Source organism: Netta rufina (assembly GCF_964035555.1).
Source record: "Netta rufina genome assembly, chromosome: 10".
In the NCBI taxonomy this organism is placed as follows: Eukaryota; Metazoa; Chordata; class Aves; order Anseriformes; family Anatidae; genus Netta; species Netta rufina.
The window spans coordinates 3,766,745-3,788,827 of NC_140133.1; the positions used below are offsets into that span (position 1 = coordinate 3,766,745).

General features: G+C 41.6%; 1 protein-coding gene across 11 annotated transcripts in view; it reads left to right on the forward strand.

Annotated features, from left to right (window-relative positions):
* The window catches only part of WNK2 (WNK lysine deficient protein kinase 2), a 117,389-nt gene extending 95,517 nt beyond the window's left edge, over positions 1-21,872 (forward strand). For 6 of the 11 annotated variants that reach the window (XM_084292772.1, XM_084292777.1, XM_084292776.1 and 3 more), the window contains 3 exons: positions 2,654-2,698; positions 4,230-4,483; positions 12,744-14,357. In XM_084292772.1, coding sequence (XP_084148898.1) covers positions 2,654-2,698; positions 4,230-4,483; positions 12,744-13,094 — 650 coding nt within the window. In that variant the 3' untranslated portion in view covers positions 13,095-14,357. Of the gene's footprint in view, positions 1-2,653; positions 2,699-4,229; positions 4,484-12,743; positions 14,938-15,022; positions 15,306-20,693 lie in introns of those variants that run through there. The other 5 variants (XR_014618733.1, XM_084292780.1, XM_084292778.1 and 2 more) reach the window with 5 other exon arrangements.
* The last annotated feature ends 211 nt before the right edge of the window (positions 21,873-22,083 follow it).

The window sequence follows — 22,083 nt, forward strand, 5'->3', positions numbered from 1 at the left end:
GTGCGGCACGTATTGTATTAGTAGAGAAAGCAGCAGCAAGTTTCTAAAAATAAATGTTCGGATGTTTTAAAGACAGTTTTACCCAAAATTTTTCCCTAGTTACAGAGCCCATCAAACTTGAACACTTTCACAGTGTTCTCCCAGGGCTGCTTTTGGTGTCTGTCTCCTTTCTCCAGGATTGACTTTTCATTGTATATTCCTCATGGAATAAAATATTTTTGATGGTCTCCAGCATCATTTAAGCCTTAGCTTCTTTCACGGGTTAAATTCCAAGGGCTTCTTAGGGAGGAGTTTGCGCTGATTGTGAGTAGGATTTTCAAGAGATCCATTTCACTTAGATTTGTAATCTCATGTAAAGCTATTTTTGTCAGGTCTATAGTCATTAATATATTGTACATGAATATGTGATTATGGAAATGGTCTAACAATTTATTGCCATTTCAATTTTATTTTAGCTTTCAAGTTTTTTGGCAGCTGTTACAGTACAAGTATGGGACAGTGCCTTTTTTTTCTGTCCTGTAAGATACAATAGCTACTTAATTTTTCAGATATTATCTCTGGAACTGGAGGTAAAACACTTTGCTTAACTTTTACAGTCTGAGATTAAACCTTAATTAAGATTCATCTCCTTTGCTTTTCAGCTATTAAACACCCTTATTGTAGAAGTAATACAATTAATCTGGTGAATTAATTTTACCAAGTGCGTTTTTAATTGGATTTGAATTTTAAATGAATCTTAGGTGGTGATCATCAGTCCCTGTTTCAGGCAATAGCACTATTTAGATAATGTTTCTCATCTCATCTCCCAAGCAATGAGCTGGAGTGATACAGCTTGGAAGAAACAGCACTTTTTGGTGATTGACCCTTTCATAGCACTTTTCTTAATTCTTAAAGTAGGCTCCCTTCATGTGGATATTTTGTGCATATGTCTAGTATCGTTGTTCTGTTACTTCCCCACGTGATTCGGGGCCCTGGGTTTGGCATCCAAGGTGCACATTAGCTTGTGACTTGGTATTCAGGAAGTAGAGGGTCTGGTGATTAAACGTTTTTACATGCTTTTGAGCACGTACTGTAGTCAGCTGCCTGCTTGTATTTTTTGCAGGCAGTTGCTTTTCATTTACATACATATTGTGCCAAACACTACCCATTGCTGCCTGCAAAATGCTGCAGGATAATTAAGAAAATAGCATTCCAGTATCACTACCACTGATGTTTTATAATGGCAGTTGCTAGCTAACTTTAAGAGATAGGTAAGGTAAAGTACATCTGAGCAAAAAGAAAAAAAATTACCAACAAATAAAGAATGCAACACAATGTTCAGTTGTGAATGTGACTTGTACTTTTCCTCTAGGCTTTGAGCTGAGAAACTAAACGTTTGGTCATGCTTGCATAAGACATTACTGTAGTCATGTCCTTCTGATTTCCCTGGAATAGAAACTTCATTCAACTTCATTAAACTATAGCAAATAACAAGAAAATATTTCAAAACAATCCTTTTGTTCCTCCTCATGCCACCCATATCAGAACACAAGCATTTCTTCTCCCTTTTTTTTCCTCCCCCTTTTCTTTATTTTCTCTTTTCTAGTCTCTGAGTGATGTCTCTCCTTTCTCCTTTGAAGACTCATTCAGAGCCTCTGTCAACCTGGACCTGCAATCTCTGAGTTTAAAGCTGCATTTCTGGCACAGTAACATAAACTGATGGCACCAGTTCACCATGCAGGAAAAGCACACACATTCTGTATCTTGCCTTTTGCCCAGCCTTCTGATTTTGTTCATGTGTTCAAGTGCTTCTTCACAATAAACTTACCATGCCCCATACCAGATCTTCATCTCCTACCATACCATGACGATATTCTTCTTATCAAGTCCAAAATACCTTTCAGGAAATTTGGCACTCAAATAGAAATGGTGCTCATGTCTGGCGAGATCTGACTGTCAAATAGGGTTCTCTGTACACTTCTGGCACTGTAGATAACGGTCCAACAGATTATGTAAAATAATGATGAAGGATCTAACAAGATAACAAAAAACCGCCTAGTTTCGTTAAATGAGAACTCTGCTGGATTATTTTTCTGCACTTGGACAAGACATAGGGGAAACTCATTCACAGTTGCTTTAATTGAAGTTCAGAATCTCACATTTAGACACAAATCATACTAATAAATATTTGAGAAAATTGGCCTCAGACCTGCAGAACAATGTATCTTTTTGGACTTGTAAAACAGGACTTTTAGGGTTGTTTTACAGTTTCTCTTTGCAGCCAGACTAGCTTTACTTGTTCCTGAAAGCATTTTTGGCCTCCTATCACAAACTGAATTGACATCATTTCCTGCATAAAATAGGAATCCAAATCTCCTAGTAGGAAGCCAAGGCAATTTGAAACAAACAAACAAAAATGCATCTTTAAGTCATGGGACCTTGCTTTTGGCATGCTATTGTACCTTTCAAAGCTTCTGAATGGCTGCACATTAATAAAGGTTTGAGCTGTCCAGTTATTTAGACTTTCTTTACTCACCTGAACTGCTGACTTTGTCTGTCCTTTCTTGCATAATAACTACTTTCTGATTGCTTAAAAGTACAGAAGCTTGTCCGTCAAATTTGTTGTGTTTAGTCTTACCTAATTCTGTATGTCTTGTATTGTTTTACCTTGTAGGGTCCACCTTGAAACGACTATGTCTAGGCAAAGATCACAGTAGTAGTAACTATCCCATTTTTGTTTCTCAGTATTTCCTTCATGGCATGGGATTATTTTTGGTTTTGTTTTTTACTAAAAGCTACTTGTTTAATGAATAGAGCTGATGCACTTATACTGGTATGAAATTAGACTGTATAAATCGTGATACTTTCATGATAATGCATGTGCTGTGATGTTTGGGGAACCACGCATGCTGCAAGACAGTTGTGGTATTCTTTGTGTGTGAGACTGTGCACGCATGCAGCCAGAAAACTGGATTATGTGTTTATGTTTTTCTTAAATACACATCTTTATATGACTGCAGTTTTCTGCTGGAGGAATTTATAGCTTAAAACTGTCTTGTTCCTGTTGAGATGCATGAAATATTAAACACTAATTGAAGAGCTTTTTGGTCAAGATACTTATTTTCTCACTGGTCCCTTTCCCCCCCCAAAAAAAGGAAAAGGAAATGAGCGGTGTTGATGTAGATGTTATGTTGCAGGTTGAATGCATGATCATTTAAAGGTTATTAACGTTTTGTATAACCGTAAGAGTAGTTAGTTTACTCAGTTTCATTGGCTGGTAACTGATTAACAGAAAAAAAAAAAAAAAAGACTGAACGTTTGTGTTTGCTTATGTAATAATTTTACTAAAAGTTCTCTGAACTTTTTGCTTGGAGAGATGGTCTTTATTTAAAATACATAGATGCATCAAAACTGTTTGCAGAAAGTTACTTTATAGTTTCTGTTCAGGTCAAATTCAGGCACCTTTGGTTGCTGTTCACTGCTGATCTTGCTGTGTCAGACTTGTAGTTACCAACAGATAAATAGGATGTTATTTCTATAAAAAATAGAAAAAAAATGTGAGCCTATAAAATTAAATCTCTGTCAATATTCTTCCTGTCTGCTCTTACCTATCCCAGAAGTTCTGTATCTGTATCTTTGTGTCAGAAACTCAAACACCCACTTAAGTCCTCCTCTCTCCTCTTCCTTCTGTGCACTCATGGTCCTGATGTTTTTTTCCAAAACGTGAAGATGGCACCAAAACTGGTCCTAGCGCATAGAGGCTATGGGATCCCAGAGCCTCTGAGGCAGAATAGCTAGCTGTACTCGTAGCCTGTACGGTAATTGAGTTTTTCCAGGAGGACAGTAAACTTATGCAAGTAAAATAGATGGTAAATTCTTTTTTAAAATGCACACAGCTATAGCAAGTAACGTGCCACACTTGTGGTAGTCTTCCATGAAGACACTTTGCAAGCCTTAGGAGGTCAGTGTTACTGGGAATGAGTTGTTTCTTCTCTCTTGGTCATTAATTTCAGCTAGAGAGAAGTTTTGTGCACTACAGCTAGTGGCTCAGGTAAGGTAATATAATTGCAAATATGAATGCATTGGACCTGGACCATTTCTTTAAGCAAAGGTGTTCTGTAGAAAGGAGGGGGAAGGCTAAGTCAGAAATGCCACCATTTGATTAATCGCAGTATGTGAGAAACTGTTTGAGCAGCAAAGTGGTGAGACAGAGATGCCATTGTCAACTTTCTTTGTGTGTGATTTTCCAGGATCCTCCACAAACAGTCTTGTAACGTGTCCTGAGCCCCTCCCGCAATCAACTCTGCAGGTTCAGGCCAACAACAGTAACAACAAGAAGGGAACCTTCACAGACGATCTGCACAAGCTGGTTGACCAGTGGACAAGCAAAACTGTTGGAGCTGCACAGGCAAAACCTTCTTTAAACCAACTGAAGCAGAACCAAAAAAGGCAGGACATGGAGCCAAAGGCTAATCCCATGCAAACGCAGAATGAGACATGTGGAGTAAGTGGCACTCCTTGAAGAAAATACCTTTTGCTATGTGTCTGAAAGCCTTTGCAGAACTCAGATTTGGAGGAGGACATAAACTAAATTACATCAAATAGATGCTTCGTATAAATGTCCAACTCTTTTCATTAAGTACTAAAATAGATTTTTAAAAATTTGCCTTTTGGAATAATATTGGAAGATATATGGGCTGCAATATGTATATAAATATATATTTTTTAATTGCAAACTACTCATTAACAGAAATATACAGCAATACTCGTACCATTAACCACATGTTCTTTGAGTTAAGTTTTTACTATTGCTAAGATTTTCGTTTTCTTGGTATTTGACATGAATCTTCCTTAGGCAGAATGGTGGCTGGGGTAGCGGCTTGGTGGCAGCGAGCTTTTGTTTTAGCAGAAGCGGTGTGGATGCCATGCTGAGATACGGGACAGACAGATTTTGTTCTTACCCTTGCTTGTTGTGCTGCCCTGTGCAGTGCTAAACTTGTGCATCTCTAAGATGCTCTGCCTCATGAAAACAGAAATTCTGTGAAAGTAAACTACAATCAAATGGGAATTAGAAGTGCCCCCATTCATCCCCTCTCATTTTCAGTAGCAGGAAAACAACGTTGTGACATGCGTTTGTGTCTGTGTTTAGCTCTTGTTTTTATGACTCTGTGATGATACAGAGGCAGGCACAAAAGCGAATGAATCCCAATTTACAATCCTCTCCCACCCTGGTCCGGTTTTCCAGAGCCCTTCCTCCTCCTCACATCACAGATGGGTGGTTTGTTGACTAATCACTTTTGCTGGATTCATTTTTTGAAAGAGTGGAAATTGAGCCAAAGTAGAGGAAAATAATTTTAAAGGCAAAGAAACAGCGAAAACAAAACTAGTGAGGGACTGCTTGAATACAATACCTGATGATAATAACTGAAAAACAAGATAACCAGACCTGAGCAGAAATCCGTTGCCTATTCAGCATGTAGAAGGGAAAAGGCATTTGTATGCAGCAGGGCAGCTGTATAATTGTTCAGGAGGTGAAACTTGCTGAAGCAGGGACTTGCTGATGTGTCTGCCTTGCTACCTGCTGGTTTCTGAGTTGGTAGATCACTCACTTCACAGGATTAAAACATTTCTGTAAGCTTATTAAGCAGTTTCACATCAATTCCTAGTGACCATAAATGAACAAAAAATGGAGAGAAAATAACACTGCTATGTAGTGATGGTTTGAACAGTATAAAAGTGTTCGGTGTAGTAGCAACAGAAACTTAAGACCCTATTAGTATTCACAAAACAGATCAAAGAGAGTGTTAGTAAACATAAATTAAAGGCTTCTGGAGGTGTTTTAGAAAGTGATGATGAGGGCACAGGATTTTGATCCCTTTAGTCTCTTCTTACTCTTTTCAGTGTGCTTTTTAGCACCTTGATTTCTTTTCCCTGAGACTAGTATGATAGATTGAAGTATTTGGTGGGGGTGTTTCGCCTAATTTCCACTCTGGAAAAGAGAGTGGTTATTTTTCTTATCTAAATGGGCTGTTAACATCAATTTAGGGTTAATTGTGCCTTCTGCTATGTGCTGTTTCAAGCCTGTGGAAAAGGCAGAATGTCTCTGAGAGAGAACAGGAACATCCTTGTCTTGACACACACTGATTTTAGAAGGCTTGTGCTTTTCTAGAATATGCCTGTTGTTCCAAGGAATGAACAAGGCTGAAGTAACTCAGACTGTTTACAAAGAACTTAGAAAGGTTGGGGTTCCCTGCTCTTCAGTTCACGTTGCCACTTGCTGCTTGGAAAGCTTTCAGGCAGACTAGAAGCTCTGCACCAGCTTGCCCTGGGTTATTTTATGCATCAAGGCCTCGTAGGGGAGTGGAGCTGCGGAAAAGGTAGATAGCAAATCTGCCTAGTGTGCTTAAGGTTATTGCCGGGGTGTTTTGGCCGTGAGGATGGCAGAGTGTGCCACAGATGGTTTCAGACCTTCCAATACAGACGAGCCCCTCTGAATTGCACCGTCCTGTGCAGGGAGCAGGAGCTGCCACTGTGCTGCATCCATCCTCCCTCTCAGGGAGGACAAAGCAGAAAACAGGGCCATGGATGTGATTTAAAAGACTTCAGGACAGTACAAGGGCTGTTCTGGAAGCTGAGCATCATTCTGCTGTTTGTGCCTCTTCAAATTCACCCTAGAGGAGATTTGAGGTGAAGGCAGGAGAATGCTTCACGGTGTTGAGAATAGCCCAAAGAGCAGGGGGGAAACTGTGAGAAAGGACACTTAGCCTGGACAGTCAGACAAGTGACCCAAAAATGCCAGTTGCTGCAGTAATTAGTTATATGGGGAGATATATACTTGCACTAAATCATTGCTGAGTCCATATTTTAAAAAGGTATTAGGCAAAAAGAACTCAGGAAATCACATAAAGGAAGGAAAAAATAGCTTCCTAACAGGGAGAGTATAAAGCTCAGGCTGTTCTTCTTCAGTCCATCTGTTAACACCATCTTTTTGTTTTCCTTTTGGTTAAATACAAGAATACCTTTGCAATAAAAGAATTTAGGAGCACTAAACAGATTTCCAGCCCACCAGAGAAAGTTAGAAAAAACAAAAACAAACAAAAAAAAACCTTTATGTTGGAAATGAAGGCTAGATAAATTGGAAATGCGGTGTTACTTAGCTTTTTTTTTTTTTTTTTTTTTTTTTGACAGTACCAATGGCTAAACATTTGAACAAAGCAGCAGGAAAGTAGGAGAGCAGGTTGCCTCCTACCTTCAAACTGGGTATTTTGTTGTGGGAGAAGCTAATGCTGGTCCAGTGTGACACTTGGCAATGAGGGTCAGGAGGTAGTGTTCATGCCTTTGTTTTGAAATATCCTCTGGAGTTCATTGGAAAGAAAGATGTCAAAGCTTGAAGAGCTTTTAAACAGGAGTTGAAGCAATGTGAATTATCCCATAGTGCTCTGTTGGCTCTAAGGAAAGACCCTGGACTGAGCACCATGCAGAGCTCCTCCATGTAGCTGATGGGTGCAGGTTTGGGACTGGTGTTGTACAAAGTATGACCAAGAAGGCATCAGACCAGATGGCCCCTTTCTTCTGTGTTAGTTTTCCCAAGCTCTAGGCCAAAGTAAAATTGCAACAAAACATCTGTAGGGGTACATTGGTTGGTTGTTTTTCTCCTGCTGTCCAACCACTGCTATCAGTACATAAGGCAGTTTGGCTGTTTTCAGGTTTTTCACTGTGGAAATAGAGAAGTAGCTTTCCTGATATCATACTCATCACAACTTTCCTGAGGTGTTCTGGTTCTTGTGTTTGTCCTTCTCTCTCTCCTCCTCCCTTCCCGGAAGATGCTTCTAACGAACAGCAGCAAATTGCTGTGTGAATACTATCTGTTATTGGTATCTTTTTTTTTTTTTTTTTTTTTTTTTTTTTTTTTAACTAAGGATACTTTTTAAGGTGGAAATTGGCTCAGAAGAGAAATTAATGGAGTGTTTAATAAGCTGCCTCAAGAGTTAGTGGTTTTATTTTCTTCCTCTTTGTTGTCAGAGTATAGAAAGCAATAAAATAATTGAGATGCAAGGGAAGACTTGAAATTCTGCTTTATTTCTGTGGAAGTGACAATTCTGTCAGCAAAAAAATTGCCTGTCAGTTTGGCTGCAAATCTTGATACATACTAGAAGCTTGTGGGGGAACCTTCAGGCTTCCAATTATGTTACAAGAGCACTGAGATGTTCTTCTTTTATGTGAGCATGGAAACATGAATGGATTCTCATTTTCAGTAATTTGAAAGGTAGTAGGAGATACTAATAAAAATTAAAGTCAAACTGCCTGAAAATAGCTATTTCTCGCATGCTCATCCATGTCAAAGGCATGATGAAATAATCCTTTCTTCCTGGTAATTGTGGTTACCATCATCTAGGAACGTGAGCTGCTTTGCATGAAAAGAGTACTGGATATTGTGTGCTTAAAGGTATTATCTGAGGATGCCTGGGAGTAAAAGGTGTAGCAAAAATGTTTTCTTCCCTCATACTGTGACATGGCTACATGGGTTTTAAAGAAAAACCTATTACAAAAAAAAAAAAAAAAGCTGTAAACGTGCTCTGAGTCCATAACGCGGCTGTTTCTGTGAAGCATGTGGGTCTGTGTCAGTCGGTGACGTGTGCTCTGGTTTAGGCACTGTCAGTAATAGCTGCACATCTGTTTGCATTTAGTACATCTTGGTTTTAATGAGCTGGCTGCCCGGGAAGCAGGTGCTCTGGAGATAGCTACAGATGTGAAAACTGAGCAGAAGGACTATTAACACCTTTTACTGTGTCCTCCATGTCCATTGGATTGAAAGAATAATAAAAACATGATGAATCTGTGCTTGAAGCTGTTCAGAGCTGCTTTCTCGCTCTGAATGTCAGAATAGCTTTCCAGGAGCCTGGAAGGATACAAACACAAATCTTTAGTAACACCTCATAACTTTGGGTTTTCAGTAAACTGGAAAAGGTGATAAACAAGTATTAGCATCCTTGCCCTGCTCGTGCTGGCAGCCAGCACTAACCTGTTCTGTTTATCGGTTTCGTTTCAGTGTTAGTTGGGCTGTGCAGAAGTACAACAGTAATGCTAATACATAGCCATCAAAATGCAGCTGAAACAAAAAATATTTAAATCCTTCTTTTTCAGAATGGGTTGCGATTGTTATGGTTTCACAGCAGAATTAGCCGGATTCTTCTGTTCTAACAAAAACAGATATTTATAAAGTTTATAAGTAATATGTAGCTATTAGCTATATACATTCCCAATACTGTAGCTATGAATATTGCTAAAGGGGAATTTTAGAGCTTGGTGACACATGATGACAAGGCAGATAATTGAAACAATGAGTCCAAAGAACAGATATTTTTTCTGTACTACTATAGCTTTTGTCCAGTTGGGGTGTGTTTCGTTGTCACATATGTTCCTTCTGTATGTGTATATGCGTTTCTTGTTCATGCGTATATTATTCTTATTCTCTTAATGAACATGTATGGTTTGGGGACCAGGAGCAAATGGCAGCAAAGTGAAGACTGGCAGTAAGAAGCAGACATCTGGGGAGCAGGAGCAGGAAGGTGTTTGTAGCTGGCAGGGATGTGTGGGAGCCCTTGGGGCAGGGTTTGATGCAGGAGGACAGCGAGAGAGCAGGTGGAAGGCAGTGGGCAGAGATGCAGTCCTAGGTGCCTGTGTCTGTGTGGGTCCCCTTTCAAGGCTTTCCCCTTAGATAGTGAAGTGGTTAAGTGCTCTTTGTGTGGTGATGTATGTTCATTAAGTATATTGCTTCTGTAGCAAGGGCTAATTCAGATGCAGAAGGAAAGAGAACAAAACCTCCCTTCCTGTTCAACATAGAATACGTTTTAGGATATCAACCCCTTCTCCCTTCCAAAAAAAAATAATAAATTTTAAATCCCTATTAAATGTCACTAGCAGACATACTTACTTTATGTGGTGATGACTGGTGTAAATTTTGCACTACTTGTGCAAATCCATCAAGTTTGAGACAGTCTGTCACTTCAGCCTGCTTATGGCGAGGTCAGCTGATTTTACAAAGCTCTAGACAGGCAGCAGAACGAACAGAAGTAAATTAATATTGTAATATTACAAATGAAGTAATGCCATCCATTGTTAGCTAAATCCTATAATCTCATTCTGTATTGTTAGTGTTTCATCATCTAAAGTTGAATTAGAAAGGAAAAACATCCCTTTTACTTCACCTTGCTGCAGGAAAATTAGGATAAAAAAAAAAAAAAAAGGCATGAGTGCAGGCTATTGTTAGAACAATCTGTTTTCAGTGACCTCTAAACATGGGCTGCTTGAACTGGTGCAGGATTCTGATATTGTACCTCTTGCTTTCAATTCCCAAGATAGCTTCAGTGTGAAGTAACTGATTTGCACCCAGCCTCAAGCTGCAGGGAGAGCACCAAAGCCCAGAAGATGCTGTGGAAGCTGAGGCCTTGTTGTCACTAGGACGTAGTGTGTTGTAGTGCATAGTAACTGATGCACATTTTGGAATCAGCTGCTGATACCAGAACTTGCACTTGAGCAATCTTGCAAAATGACAGGATGATAGCTACCAGGAGAGGACACCCAAGCAAGTGGGGAGCTTTGAATTTTGTCAGCAAGGTGACTGCAGTCTCCATGGCTTTCCTAAGGCTAGGGGACATAGCTCCTTGTGTGTGTTGAGGACCATACCAGTGCGTGCTGATCTTGATGTTCCAGTCAGTATTGGCATGCTGGAGGAAGGCTTGTTTCAGCCTCCATCAGTACTGATTCATTACAGATGGTCCAAAGATCATGGTTTAAAAATGGTTTTGACCAAGGGGCTTCTGCACAGGGGAAAACGCAGGAGCTACGTGTTGTGTTGCCTCTCACGGTGTGATTTGCTTGTGTAAAGCACACGAAGGTAGAGGAAGCAACCTTAAATGGTGAATATGCATTTGTCACGACATGAACAGATTTTAATGTGTATGCGTAATGTTTGGGTTTGCAGCGTGATGACACTTCATTCGTGGCTGCACATAGTCTTAAATATAGCTACTGCTTCGCTGAGGAATGTAGCTGAGAAAGAAAGGATAAAGAATTGGGTAGCAGTAGATTTCTCAGCATTTGAAAAGATCTGAGAAAAAGCTTTTCCCGGTTATAATATTTAAGCAGGACCTAAAATGTCCTGTAAAGGATTTAAAATGCCACCTTACATTTTCAGTGCTATTTTATAAATCTATGGGTTCTATAAGAAATTGCGTATTTTGGTTAGGTACCTTTACAGCCATCCTTTGTGAACCACTCAAAGCTGTCTAGTTTGGTGGAAGCCATCACTTTGAGGATGTTAAAACATGGTTATAATAATAGCTTAAAGATGTCATCACATCTTATAAATGTATATGTACCTAGTTCCTCTGTTTATTGTTCTTTGGATCCTGCTGTTGGTTTTGGTGGATTTTTATACATTAGTGATTTAACATTCATTATACCAAAGTAGCATTTTCTCTTAGTTTGCTGACCATCAGATTCAAATTTCAGATAGAACTGGAGACAGTGAAGCAATGAAGGATATTGGATTTTTTGTGTTTTTCTAAAATTTGCTCTAGATCACAAGTTTATTCCCCATATCAGTAAATCAGAGTATCGTTGCCATTTTGATTTTTAATTGAGATGAGACTAGAATCAGAAACTTAGAGTAAGCATTCCACACAGTCTTACACATATATTCATGTCTCTTCTGAAATTTAACCGTCATGCCAATTTTATTAGTTTAACGTGAAATATTTTGGTATTAATGGGATACTCCCAAATGGAAAGAGTATTGTTTATGTCATGAATAGGTACTGGCTTGGTGGGAACTATGGCAGGGAGTTGTAAATTATGTGGAATTTAAAATGTGAGGAAACATTGTAAATCCCATCCAGAGAGAGACTGGACAGCATATTTTGTATAATTATTGTTTCTGTGGCATTGTGCATTACAAAGCATATAATTCGGGAAGCTCTGCCATCCCCATGTTTAGGAGGAAATCTCTTTCCTTGAGCCTAGCATGCAAAAGCAGAATATTTGAAGTGAATGCTAGTAGAATCTTAGCAAAATAGTGGGACTGAGTCCAGCAGCCCCTGGGGCATGATCAGTTCGTGCTGGGTCCTTGCTCATTTACCTGACCTGACCGCAACCACCACCAGCGCTGGATATTGCATGGATATTTAACCTCCATGGAAAATCTCTTTCCATTCCTGCCCCCCTTAGTTCAGCGCGCACAAATACCTTTCTACAGAAATACTTGCTGGATTTTTTGAAAACTTGCGTTGGGAAGGGATATAAGAAGTTCCGTATGAAATTTGGTTTAATATTGTGCATTTGGCTACTTCATTTACTTCTGTGCATGATATCCAGTAGTAAGGAGGGATAATGGGGCTACTATGGATTGTGGTTCACAGGTTCATGGGTTCATGGGTTTTGTGGCATTACATTCTCACCTGTTCAGTGATATCTCCTGGCTCCTTCAATAGTACACCCTTCCCCTCCTCCCTATATCAACCTTTGCTGTTAATTTTCGATAAACAAAAGTAAAAAATAACCACCACCAATGTGTGCGGACAGCAAGAGGCCCCTCGGGCCGGGGCTGGATCATGCTGCTGCAGGGAGCAGCACAGGCGTGGGAGCTACTTGCTGCTGCCGGCAGGCCAGAAACGAGCCGTCCTCCCCATGCATGACAGCGCTGCGTCCTGCAGTTAGGAAAATAGAAGCTTAATAGCCATGCTTTTTTATTTTTCTTTTTGTAGGTTAATTCAGTAAGAACAGGATTGGGGAAAAGGTGCATTGTTCCAGTGTCTTGCCCCATGTCAGCTGCACTAACTCCCGGAGTTTCACCATCCCTGCCAGTGCCTATGCCAGGTACTACCCTTTCTGGCCCAGTAACGCCCTATGTGATGCCTCTTTGTCAATACGGAGGAGTGTTCCCTACGCCGCTTTACGGAGTGCAGTGGTCGGGGGCGGCGGCGCGGCCGGGGCTGGTAGGAGGGCAGAGCCTTGCTCGCTTCTCGGCTCTCGGCAAAACTTGCTTGCAGATGTACCCCGTGCCACTGCAGCAGCCCGCGGCCGACCCGCCAGGCCCGCACATGAGAACGACATAGCTCTGTTGCCTGTCGATAGGTAACGACGATTTCGACGTTGTAACGTGGAGTGTTTGATCTGTAGCTGCCATACGTGTTGGAAGAGGTGTGGGTCTGCTGCTGGCCCCAGGCCAGGCCTGCTAGCATACACAGCCATACACCGCATCAAGCAATCACTGTGAAGGGTTTTCACAAAAGATCGGTTGTTGTTATGGCAATATTTGCATATATTTCATTGCTAAAGACACTTTATTATGTTGTGTTCAGATGTTTTACACTTGCAATCCTTAAAGTTGATGTACTTGAATTGATGACTAGCAAATTGTACTAACCCTGCAGGAGTACAGTGCCTTGAATATAAGCTTTTCAGTTCCAGCTGGAAAGAGATATACAAATATTTGAAAGGTGTATTTTATTTACAATTTGCTTGTGAGTTAAAGTTCTTTTTGTTTGCAATGATATTGAAGGTTTACAGTTGAAGTTCTTCATCAGTTTCATTCTGCTGTAAATGCTTCACTTTTAATTCATGGGTTGAATTTTCATTACTGAGGCTTTCAAAAAAAATCGTGAGGTGAGATTTGTTTGAGATACTGATCGAAATTTGTGTTTGTACGACGAGTAGTGAAATGCACATTTTAAAGTAGGAGCATTTACAGGATGATCCCAGTCAGTTGTATATAAGAACAGGTAATAGCTTCCTTCGGGCAGTGCAATTCATTCCCTTACACAGTCTCTGGTGAAGTTGCTGTAGACAGCAATTTACTTCATTACAGGCAGGCAAATACTGTTTTCTCCCAGATCAGCACCGAATCGGACTATGTTTTCTTTCCCTTGCTGGGCTTCTATAATTTAGTTAAATTACAAAGCCATGCATGTTTCCTAAGTGAAAATTCTAACTGAAACCTCGATCACAGGAGCACGTCCCCAGGTCCCTGTAAGAGCCGTGTAAGTACAGCACCTGCGTGCACTCTGCCTTCAGTTCAGCAGCCAAGGCTAAGAATGGGGGTTTGTCATTGAAGTGCTAACCGTGTTCACATTGAAGTGGAATAAAAATGTGAAGCTATTATTTTTCTTTTTTCATATATGACCAATGAATGCTTCAGTTTTGGAGTCTCACCAACTTTTGTTTGAATTTTTTTTTTTTAATTTTAATTAAGTTTGCACTGTAGGTGGCATGGACACCTCTCTCCTGTTTGCAAGTTGCTTTTTGCCCATTTTACTGTGCATAGAGCCTACATCTGCACCTCTCAGTCTAAAGGCACAAGATAACCACAAAAACTGATTTGCTAATGGTAAGTTTCATTTTAACAGAAAGCACTAAGGGCCATCATTACAGGCACAGGTAAAGAAACATGCAGTCAAATTTGGAGGCGCGTTGCTCTGTATCTCTACTGCAATGACATTCTATACTGTCTGCTGACGGGCAGAGATGTCTTGTGCTGCCAAGCTGTGAATTGTATAGTTCTATTGTACTTTGAGCATTATATCTGTCTAAATTATTTTGTTTGTACCCTTTGAATATATTATTCCATCAATTCAGTTAGAATTGAATTTTATAGACAATTATGCAGAGTCTTCTGCCTGGGCAAAATACTTACTGTAGTAAGAGATTTCTGTTCTCTGTAACATGTATCTTTTAAGTTGTTTGGGTTTTTTAGATTCATGTCTGTATGCTTCATGAGCAAACATGGAAAATATGTTCTCACACCAGTTTTCCTTCAGCTTGCACTGAATCTTACAGTTTATGTCGCTATTGCCTGTTGTATAGTCCACCCCTTGTATACTGACAAAGTCAGTGGCACTAAAAGCCCCAAGAAATTGTATAGATTAAAAAGAAGAAAAATAAACATTTTGTGCTTGAAAACTGTGTGAAAACCCCAGTGTTTTTCTGAAGCGTAGAAGTGTGTTAATTCTCAGCTCTTCCGGGTAATTCTGCATTTGTTTTCCAGACTTCTATCCTTTGTCTTGTGCGTAAGGAGCAGATGCGATGCCTTCGCTGTTCCTCAGCCTGTGTCCAGAGCTGCCATGTCCCACCTCCTGCAGCTGTAGACATGAAAGTGTGCACCAGAAGTGGCGTAGTGCTGCCTTGCAGGCTGCGTTGCTTGAGACCTCCCTGCTGCTGCAGTATTTCTGATGTTCTGCTGCTGCAGAGCAGGCCAGACCAGAACAGTAAATGGGCTATTTTAAGCTGCTGGTATCTTCAGACAGTACAAATGAGGATGCTAGAGCTTGGTAGGTGGTGAATGAGGTGTTTGGACTGGGTACATCCTACACTGAAAAGTACTAGGGAAGCCTCGTTAACTTGATTTTGGCATAATTTAAAAGTGAGAGAGGGCAGATACGAAACTTGGCCCTGCTACAAGTCTGCCACATGCATGCTCCTGGCAGTCGCTGTTGTTGGTGTGGGCTGCAGCAGAAATTAGGAAGGGATGTGCAGGCAGGGGTTTGGTACTTCTGCTTCTGTGTTCCTGCGCATCCAACCCACACGGCTTTGCTGTGCGTGCTGCGCACGTTTCCAAGCGCCAGGCCTGCACTGCAGTTCACTAGGAGCATCCCTCCCCTACCTTCTCCTCTTCTCCCCTCTCCTCTCCCAGGCAGACGGCTGCGTTGCATGCGCCGAGCACCTGTGCAGAGCTGGTGATGCGGTGTGCGCCCAGTGTGCGGCCTATGTGAGCAAGCAGGGCCTCCCGGTGCCGGTTCTGATTTGGAGACAGACATGTTGGTTTGCTCTTCTAAAACGAAGCTTTCAAACTTTTAGTCTCTGCATTCTTAACTAGGGCATCTCTTGCTAGTGTTGGGACCAGAGGTTGATGCTTTCATTTCAATATTTGTGATTTTAATTTTCTGATAGCCATCTTGGCTTCGGTTCTGCCGACCATTAAGTTCCAGTTACATTGCATTATCCTTGATCATGCTGAAGGGCGCTTTGACCCTCAGTGGCAATTAAGCAAATGGGGACAACTTCTCGAGTAAAATGTGAGCAAAGGTGCTGGCCATAGCACTTTGCCTGCATCCTTGAAAAGTGGGGGGGCGGAACTTGCCTCAAACTGCTGTTTGTCATTGGATGTCTTCCTCATGCTTTAAGAAACAGCTTTTGTTTCTTAAAAAACTATTTAGAGGAAGTCCACTTAAATACAGTCCACTTAAATAGGACCAGTGAGCGAGTACTTTATTTTTAGCTACATGCATGTGTTTTGCGTGAAGTTTTTGGAAAGGAAAGGGTGTAGGTACTGCAGGTATGGGTACTTCCTTGGGCAGCAGGGCTGCCTGGCACACCGCAGCACGTGAGCCCGCCGTCAGCAGCCTGCTTGTTGTGCCAGACTGAGACAACTTGGGCCGAGACCTTAACTTCCACTCAGCTCCGACCTGCAGCAGGAGGCACCCGAGGGGTCAGTGCTGCAGTGCTGGAGGGGGGCACAAAATACTGAAGGAGTACTTCGAGCTGCTAAGTCATGCACCCAGTAGTTAAGAGATGCCAAATTAAGTTTGCCCATATGCCCTTAATTAGGCTTTTCAATTGCCGTGCATTGTGATGGAGTATCTGGCTGCGGACTCGCATCCTGTTTTTCCGCAGCATCCCTGGGCTGGGAGCAGGCAGGGGGAACCTACATGCTTCAGGGCTCTTCTGCCACAGGTCCTAGTTCAGCCCCCCTGGCACTGCATCTGTTCAAAGGAATGATGCAAAAACTACTTTTTTTTTTTTTTTTTTTTTTTTTTCCCATGTGTAAACTCTGGTCTTCATTCTACAGCTTTAAGAGTAAATATTACATGTATTTAGCTATTACTTGACATCTATCTGCAAAGTGCTTCTTTTTTCCTCTTTCATCACTGTCTGATGTAGCTTTCAGTTTTTTTTCTGAGATATTTGACATGGACTCTTATCAAAGACAAGATGATGATTTGAACGGCCAGTCAGCTAGCCAAGTGTAGCAGTCTGTGTGCTCTTGTGGAGAGACTTGTATTCAGGAATAGGTGCCTAATGTTAGATGCCAATATTTCTGGAGATGAACTTCTTAATCAAATTGGAGGTTTTGCCATTTGATATTTGTGGAAGGAAATCACTAATACCTTTAAGTCAGAGTTTAACTTGACTTTTTCAATAGTTGCTTTTTCCATTAAAGCATTTTTGTGGCCCCGATATTATCAATTCAGAGAACTTTCAGAATTTTTCTAAGCAAGCCTCATAGGCTTAGCGTTCAGCATGTTTGTGTCAGTACTGTTCAATTAGCACAAGTTTTTTACAGGCATTTTTCAAGTGGGGAAAAACATCTGCCCTTCTACGTTCTTTGGAGTCAGCTTTGGAGAGTTTTAATCGGAAGTCTCCATTCTGAAATTACTTGACCTCATTGCATGGCTTTCATCCTCCTGCCTCAAAATAGGCAAAGATTTCAAGTCTTTTTGAGCAAGATGGGTATCTCAGAAGTTAGCTACTATGACAAAAAACTGCCTAGTTTTCTGGTTTGCTGCTGAGGGCTCCCCAGCTGAGTTTCCATAACGTTTTTGAAAGTGTTGGCTTGGGGTCAGAAGTTACAAATGCAGTAGTTCGGGACTGTGCTTAATACCTTAGTGAGGTTTCTCGCATTCTCCTGATTTCTCATCTGTCCTTCCCAGTCCCAGATTTCTGGTGATGTTTGGGGAAAAGGATGGCTGTGCTGGAGAGTGGTGTGTTTGCTGAACAGGGGCAAAATCTCTGCAGAGTCCACAGGCAAATAGGGGAGGTTTAGGCTGGATATCAGGAAAAATGTCTTCACTGAAAGAGTTGTGAGGCATCGGAACAGGCTGCCCGGGGAAGTGGTTGAGTCACCATCCCTGGTGTATTCAAAAGATGCGTAGATGTGGTGCTCAGGGATGTGGTTTAGTAGTAAACCTGGCAGTGCTAGGTTAATAACTGGACTTGATGATCTTGGCAGTCTTTTCCAACCTAAGGGATTCTGTGGATGACTATCTTGCTAATTGAATTTATAAAACAGCAAAAACATGATCACGTGAAATTTCTTGTGATGGTTATTTATTATTTATTGAATCCTTCAGCATGAGGTTTTTTCTTTTGGTTTGTTTGGTTGGTTGGTTGGTTGTGTTTTTGTTTTTTTTTGTGGTGTTGGGCTCTGGTTGGCTTGTGCTTATGCCAGTGCAGATCTGAGCTGAGCTTCAGCTGAGCATTCGTGCAGGCTGACTGTTGTGCTGATCCTCATGTTGTTTCTCCCAAGTGAACCTGGTAAATACAATTATTTTCCAGTCTATATTGCTGAAACTAACCATCAAGCAGAGGTGAGTTGTGCTGTGACTTATGCGTGCCAGTGGTTTTTGACTGGAGCAGTACTTGCGTTTTCACGACAGTCTCTGCGGAGCTGTCCCTGTGGATGCAGCAGGAAGGGGGTGTTCAAGCCCTGGCTGTGTTTGTTCTTTTATTAATGCAGATAAGCTGCAGAAGTGCAACATAATGAAATGGATTTTAGGAGCTGTCAGGTTACAAATTCTGCATTATGAAAGAATTTGTTGCTCAGAGGGATTTGGATGTACCATGGTGCTGACGTTGGCTGTGTCAGTAAATAGATTACTTGTAACTGATTCATCTAGAAGTCAGGCTCGTAGCAGTAGGCAGTAACTTTTGTGAATTATGTGGTCCTTTCTGCTTTTTTTTCCTCCCATGCGATACTTGCGGTGTAATATCAAGACTGCTGCTGTATGTACTTGGATCTATATTTGACTATAAAGCTTCTCACTTGAAATAACTTCCCCAGGAGAAGTCTAGAGGCTGCATAATTCAAGCCTTCACTCTTAGATGCACAGCCTCATTAAACTTCAGATTTTCCTTGATAAGTGTGGAGAAGCTATGCATAGAAGACGACCTAGTCTGATTAAGGATCTGTTGTAACATTGGAATTCTTGTGACAAACTCGTGGTTTTTTGAAGTCTGAGGAAGGGAAACTCACATTAATTTCTTTTGATGTGGTGCCACTGGATGTATTTGCAGCATATATTTAGCATGTTGTTGTAGTTGCCTGTTATTTTCTTTTCCCTTGGAAAGGAGCAGATCCCCAGACTCTGCCTCTCCTTGTTAAGGCTCCTCCAAGCCTCTGGCCCAGCCTGCCCCACTGAGTGCGCCCATGGCACCGCTGCACTCTCAGAGCTATGGGATACGTGATGGATGTGGCCAGAGACCCCTGAGCTGCTGCGCTGGGGGGTCTGGAGTCTACTGAGATTTTCCAGAGATATCCAGGAGCTCTGACATCTCCTAAAAACTTAGGGAATTTAAAAAGAAATAACTGGCTCCCTGTCCTCAAGTGGATGTTATTTATTGGCATAAAATAACCCAAAAGAGTATTTACTTGTGTGTTGTTGTTTGTTTGCTTTCAGTTACTTTGTAACTAATGTAGAAACTTCTTCAGCATTCAGATTTTGTTTATTAGATTAGAAAAAACTATACCTAACATATTTCTTAGTGCTCATTTCCTTCTCCAGTCAGCAGCTACAAGATGCAAGGCACATTTTTTTCTGTGGTTCTCCTCAGCACAGAAAATTTAGTATAGCTAAATTCACTGATCTCTTCAGTGCTGTTGATGTTGCTCTTTCAAGTTTTGGTCAAAAGTTCAGGCTGCCTTCAGTATTAGAATTGGAGATGTTGTCCCTGGGGATGTGGGCTAAGTATACGTGAGGGTTTCTAACAAGAGCCAGGCACCCGGAGAGCTCGTGCTGGTTTTGGCTTTATGGCTGACCTGCTGTGTAGGCTGGAGTAAGTCCCATTGCAGTCTTAAGGATTTTCCCTGTTACCTGGAGATCATTAATTTTGTCTTACTTCATTTTTCTTGATGTACTTCTGTGCCAGGACTGGTTATTAATAGTGGGCAGCTGTTGAGAACAGTGGTGCCTTCAGGTGGATTTGCAGAACTGCTGTTGAGCAGAACCTTGTGGAAGAATGATGACCAAGACATAATTTTACTTCCTTTAAAAGCAATTCTTCCTCTGAACAGGCAGAGCAAGAAAGATGGGAGGGAGAAAACTGGGACTGAATTTAATGATAGCAAAGCCTTAAACAAGACCCCTCCACTCCCCCCCCCCCCCCCCCCCCCCCCCCTCCTAGGAGCTAGGCCAAAGTCTGTTTGCATAATGTGCTTCTCCCTGATGCATCTTGCATTCCCTTCTGCCCTGAAAGACTCACCGTGTCTTTTCTGGAATAATCTAGTAAGCTGTATGCCATATACAAAGCATACATGCCTGCAGATCCCACAACCAGCATGCACGTTGCCATGACATGGAGTGCAGGACATCAGCACACGTCCCCAGCGCAGCAGGTGTGCACTGGTGGGGTGCGTGCCACCGAGCGTGGGGCATGCAACGGCTCCCGGGGCGGCTGCTGCTGCTGCTGCTTCAGCCTTGTGCTCATTGTGCTTCCTTCTGGTTCTTCTGCTGTGGGCCCTGGGCATCAGCGTGGCCTCTCGTGTCCGAGTGGGGACCTCACTCTGAAGAACTTGGTGAGGTGCTTTAGGAGCGTTTGTGCTGCCGTGTTCTCAGTGTGAGGACCTTTGGGTTCTGTTCTCGTGTGTTGCCTGAAGTGGCTGTCATGGAAGTGCCTTTGGCACGCTGCGGTCTGTGATCTCACGTGGCCGTTTTGTTTTTTAGATTCTGAAAATGCGACCGCCAGTGACTGACACGTGGCCCCCGCAGCTACGGTGCCAAGCGCCAGGTCCCGCTGCAGCTAAGGAGGAGGAAGAGGAAGATGGGAAATGATTTGTCGTGTGTGAGAAATTCTGTGCCGTTCTGGTCCATTCTACCAATTTTGTAACTTCTTTCTAATCATTTTTTATTTATAGTTGGAAATACAAAAATGTTATGCAAAAATAAAGGAAAATTATTTTGGGGGAAAAGGATTTTGTTCCAAATTGTTCCCTTCTGTTGTAAGCCAGGTTCCTGTGAGCAGCTTCTGGAGAAGAGGGAGGAGGAGGCATTCTTTCCAATACTTTTTGTTTTACTCAGTTAATTGTATTTTAAGTCATTTTCGAAAAATAAGCTAGGCACATGTATTCAGGTTGTAGTTAAAAGAAGATAAATTCCAAGTCCAAGTGAATTTCTCACAGTCAGAGCTGTTCTTCTGTAAAGAGAATGCTCTATTTTAAATCTGGTTAAATCAAGTAAAGAAACCTAGAGACTTCACTGGAGAGTAACTTTGTACTGTCACTTCCTTTCTCCCCCCACCTTTCTTTTTCTTCTAGACCAGCCACAGTTTCTTGCCAGAGTTGAATACAGTTCTCAAGTCGCTTCTAATTTTAAATGTAAGCCTAAAATCCTTCTGCAGACAAGTCAGTAATTGGAGCAATTTTTAAAAGATTTTAAAGTGCCTTTAACAAGCTAAAATTATGTGGTGGGAGATTTCTTTTTCTTGATTTGCTGATGATAGGCTTCACCTGTCTCCTGGGCTGAGGTGGTGTACAGACCTGTTTGTAGCAATAATCTCATGAGTAATCATTTATTAAAAAAGACTACTCAACTGTTTTTTCTTTAGAAAGGTGGCTTTTAGCTCTGTTCCTGAGGAGCAGGAGAGAGTGCTGCTTTTGCTGTTATGTTTTGGCCCCAAACTCTTCCAACCTGCTGCTGAACACCCAAAAACTTCGGTGGCTCCCCCCTTAGGCAGTGTCAGACTGCGATGTTCTGTTAGCTCAGTTTTTGGTACCACAGAAATAAGAATTTCTAGTTGCCCGCAAGCCTTTCCGTATCATCCCTTCTCATAGCTGGAGCCTGGCATTTTGTTTCGTTGTTATCTGCCATGTCTGTCTCTTCCAACACTGAGTTCTAAATAATAAATCTTATTTTGATGCTGCTGTTCACTATTTCCTTACCACCTCAGCTCTGACCTGCTAGCTTCCCCTGCTCCTGAGCTCAGCTGAGAACATGGGTGGATTTAGGTCTATTGCTGGCACCTCAAGCTCGAGAGCCCTGAAGCAAGAAACCATTAAAACACCTCGTAAAATCAGAGCTGAAGCCTCAGGGCCAAAATAGATGTTTGTGCTTCTGT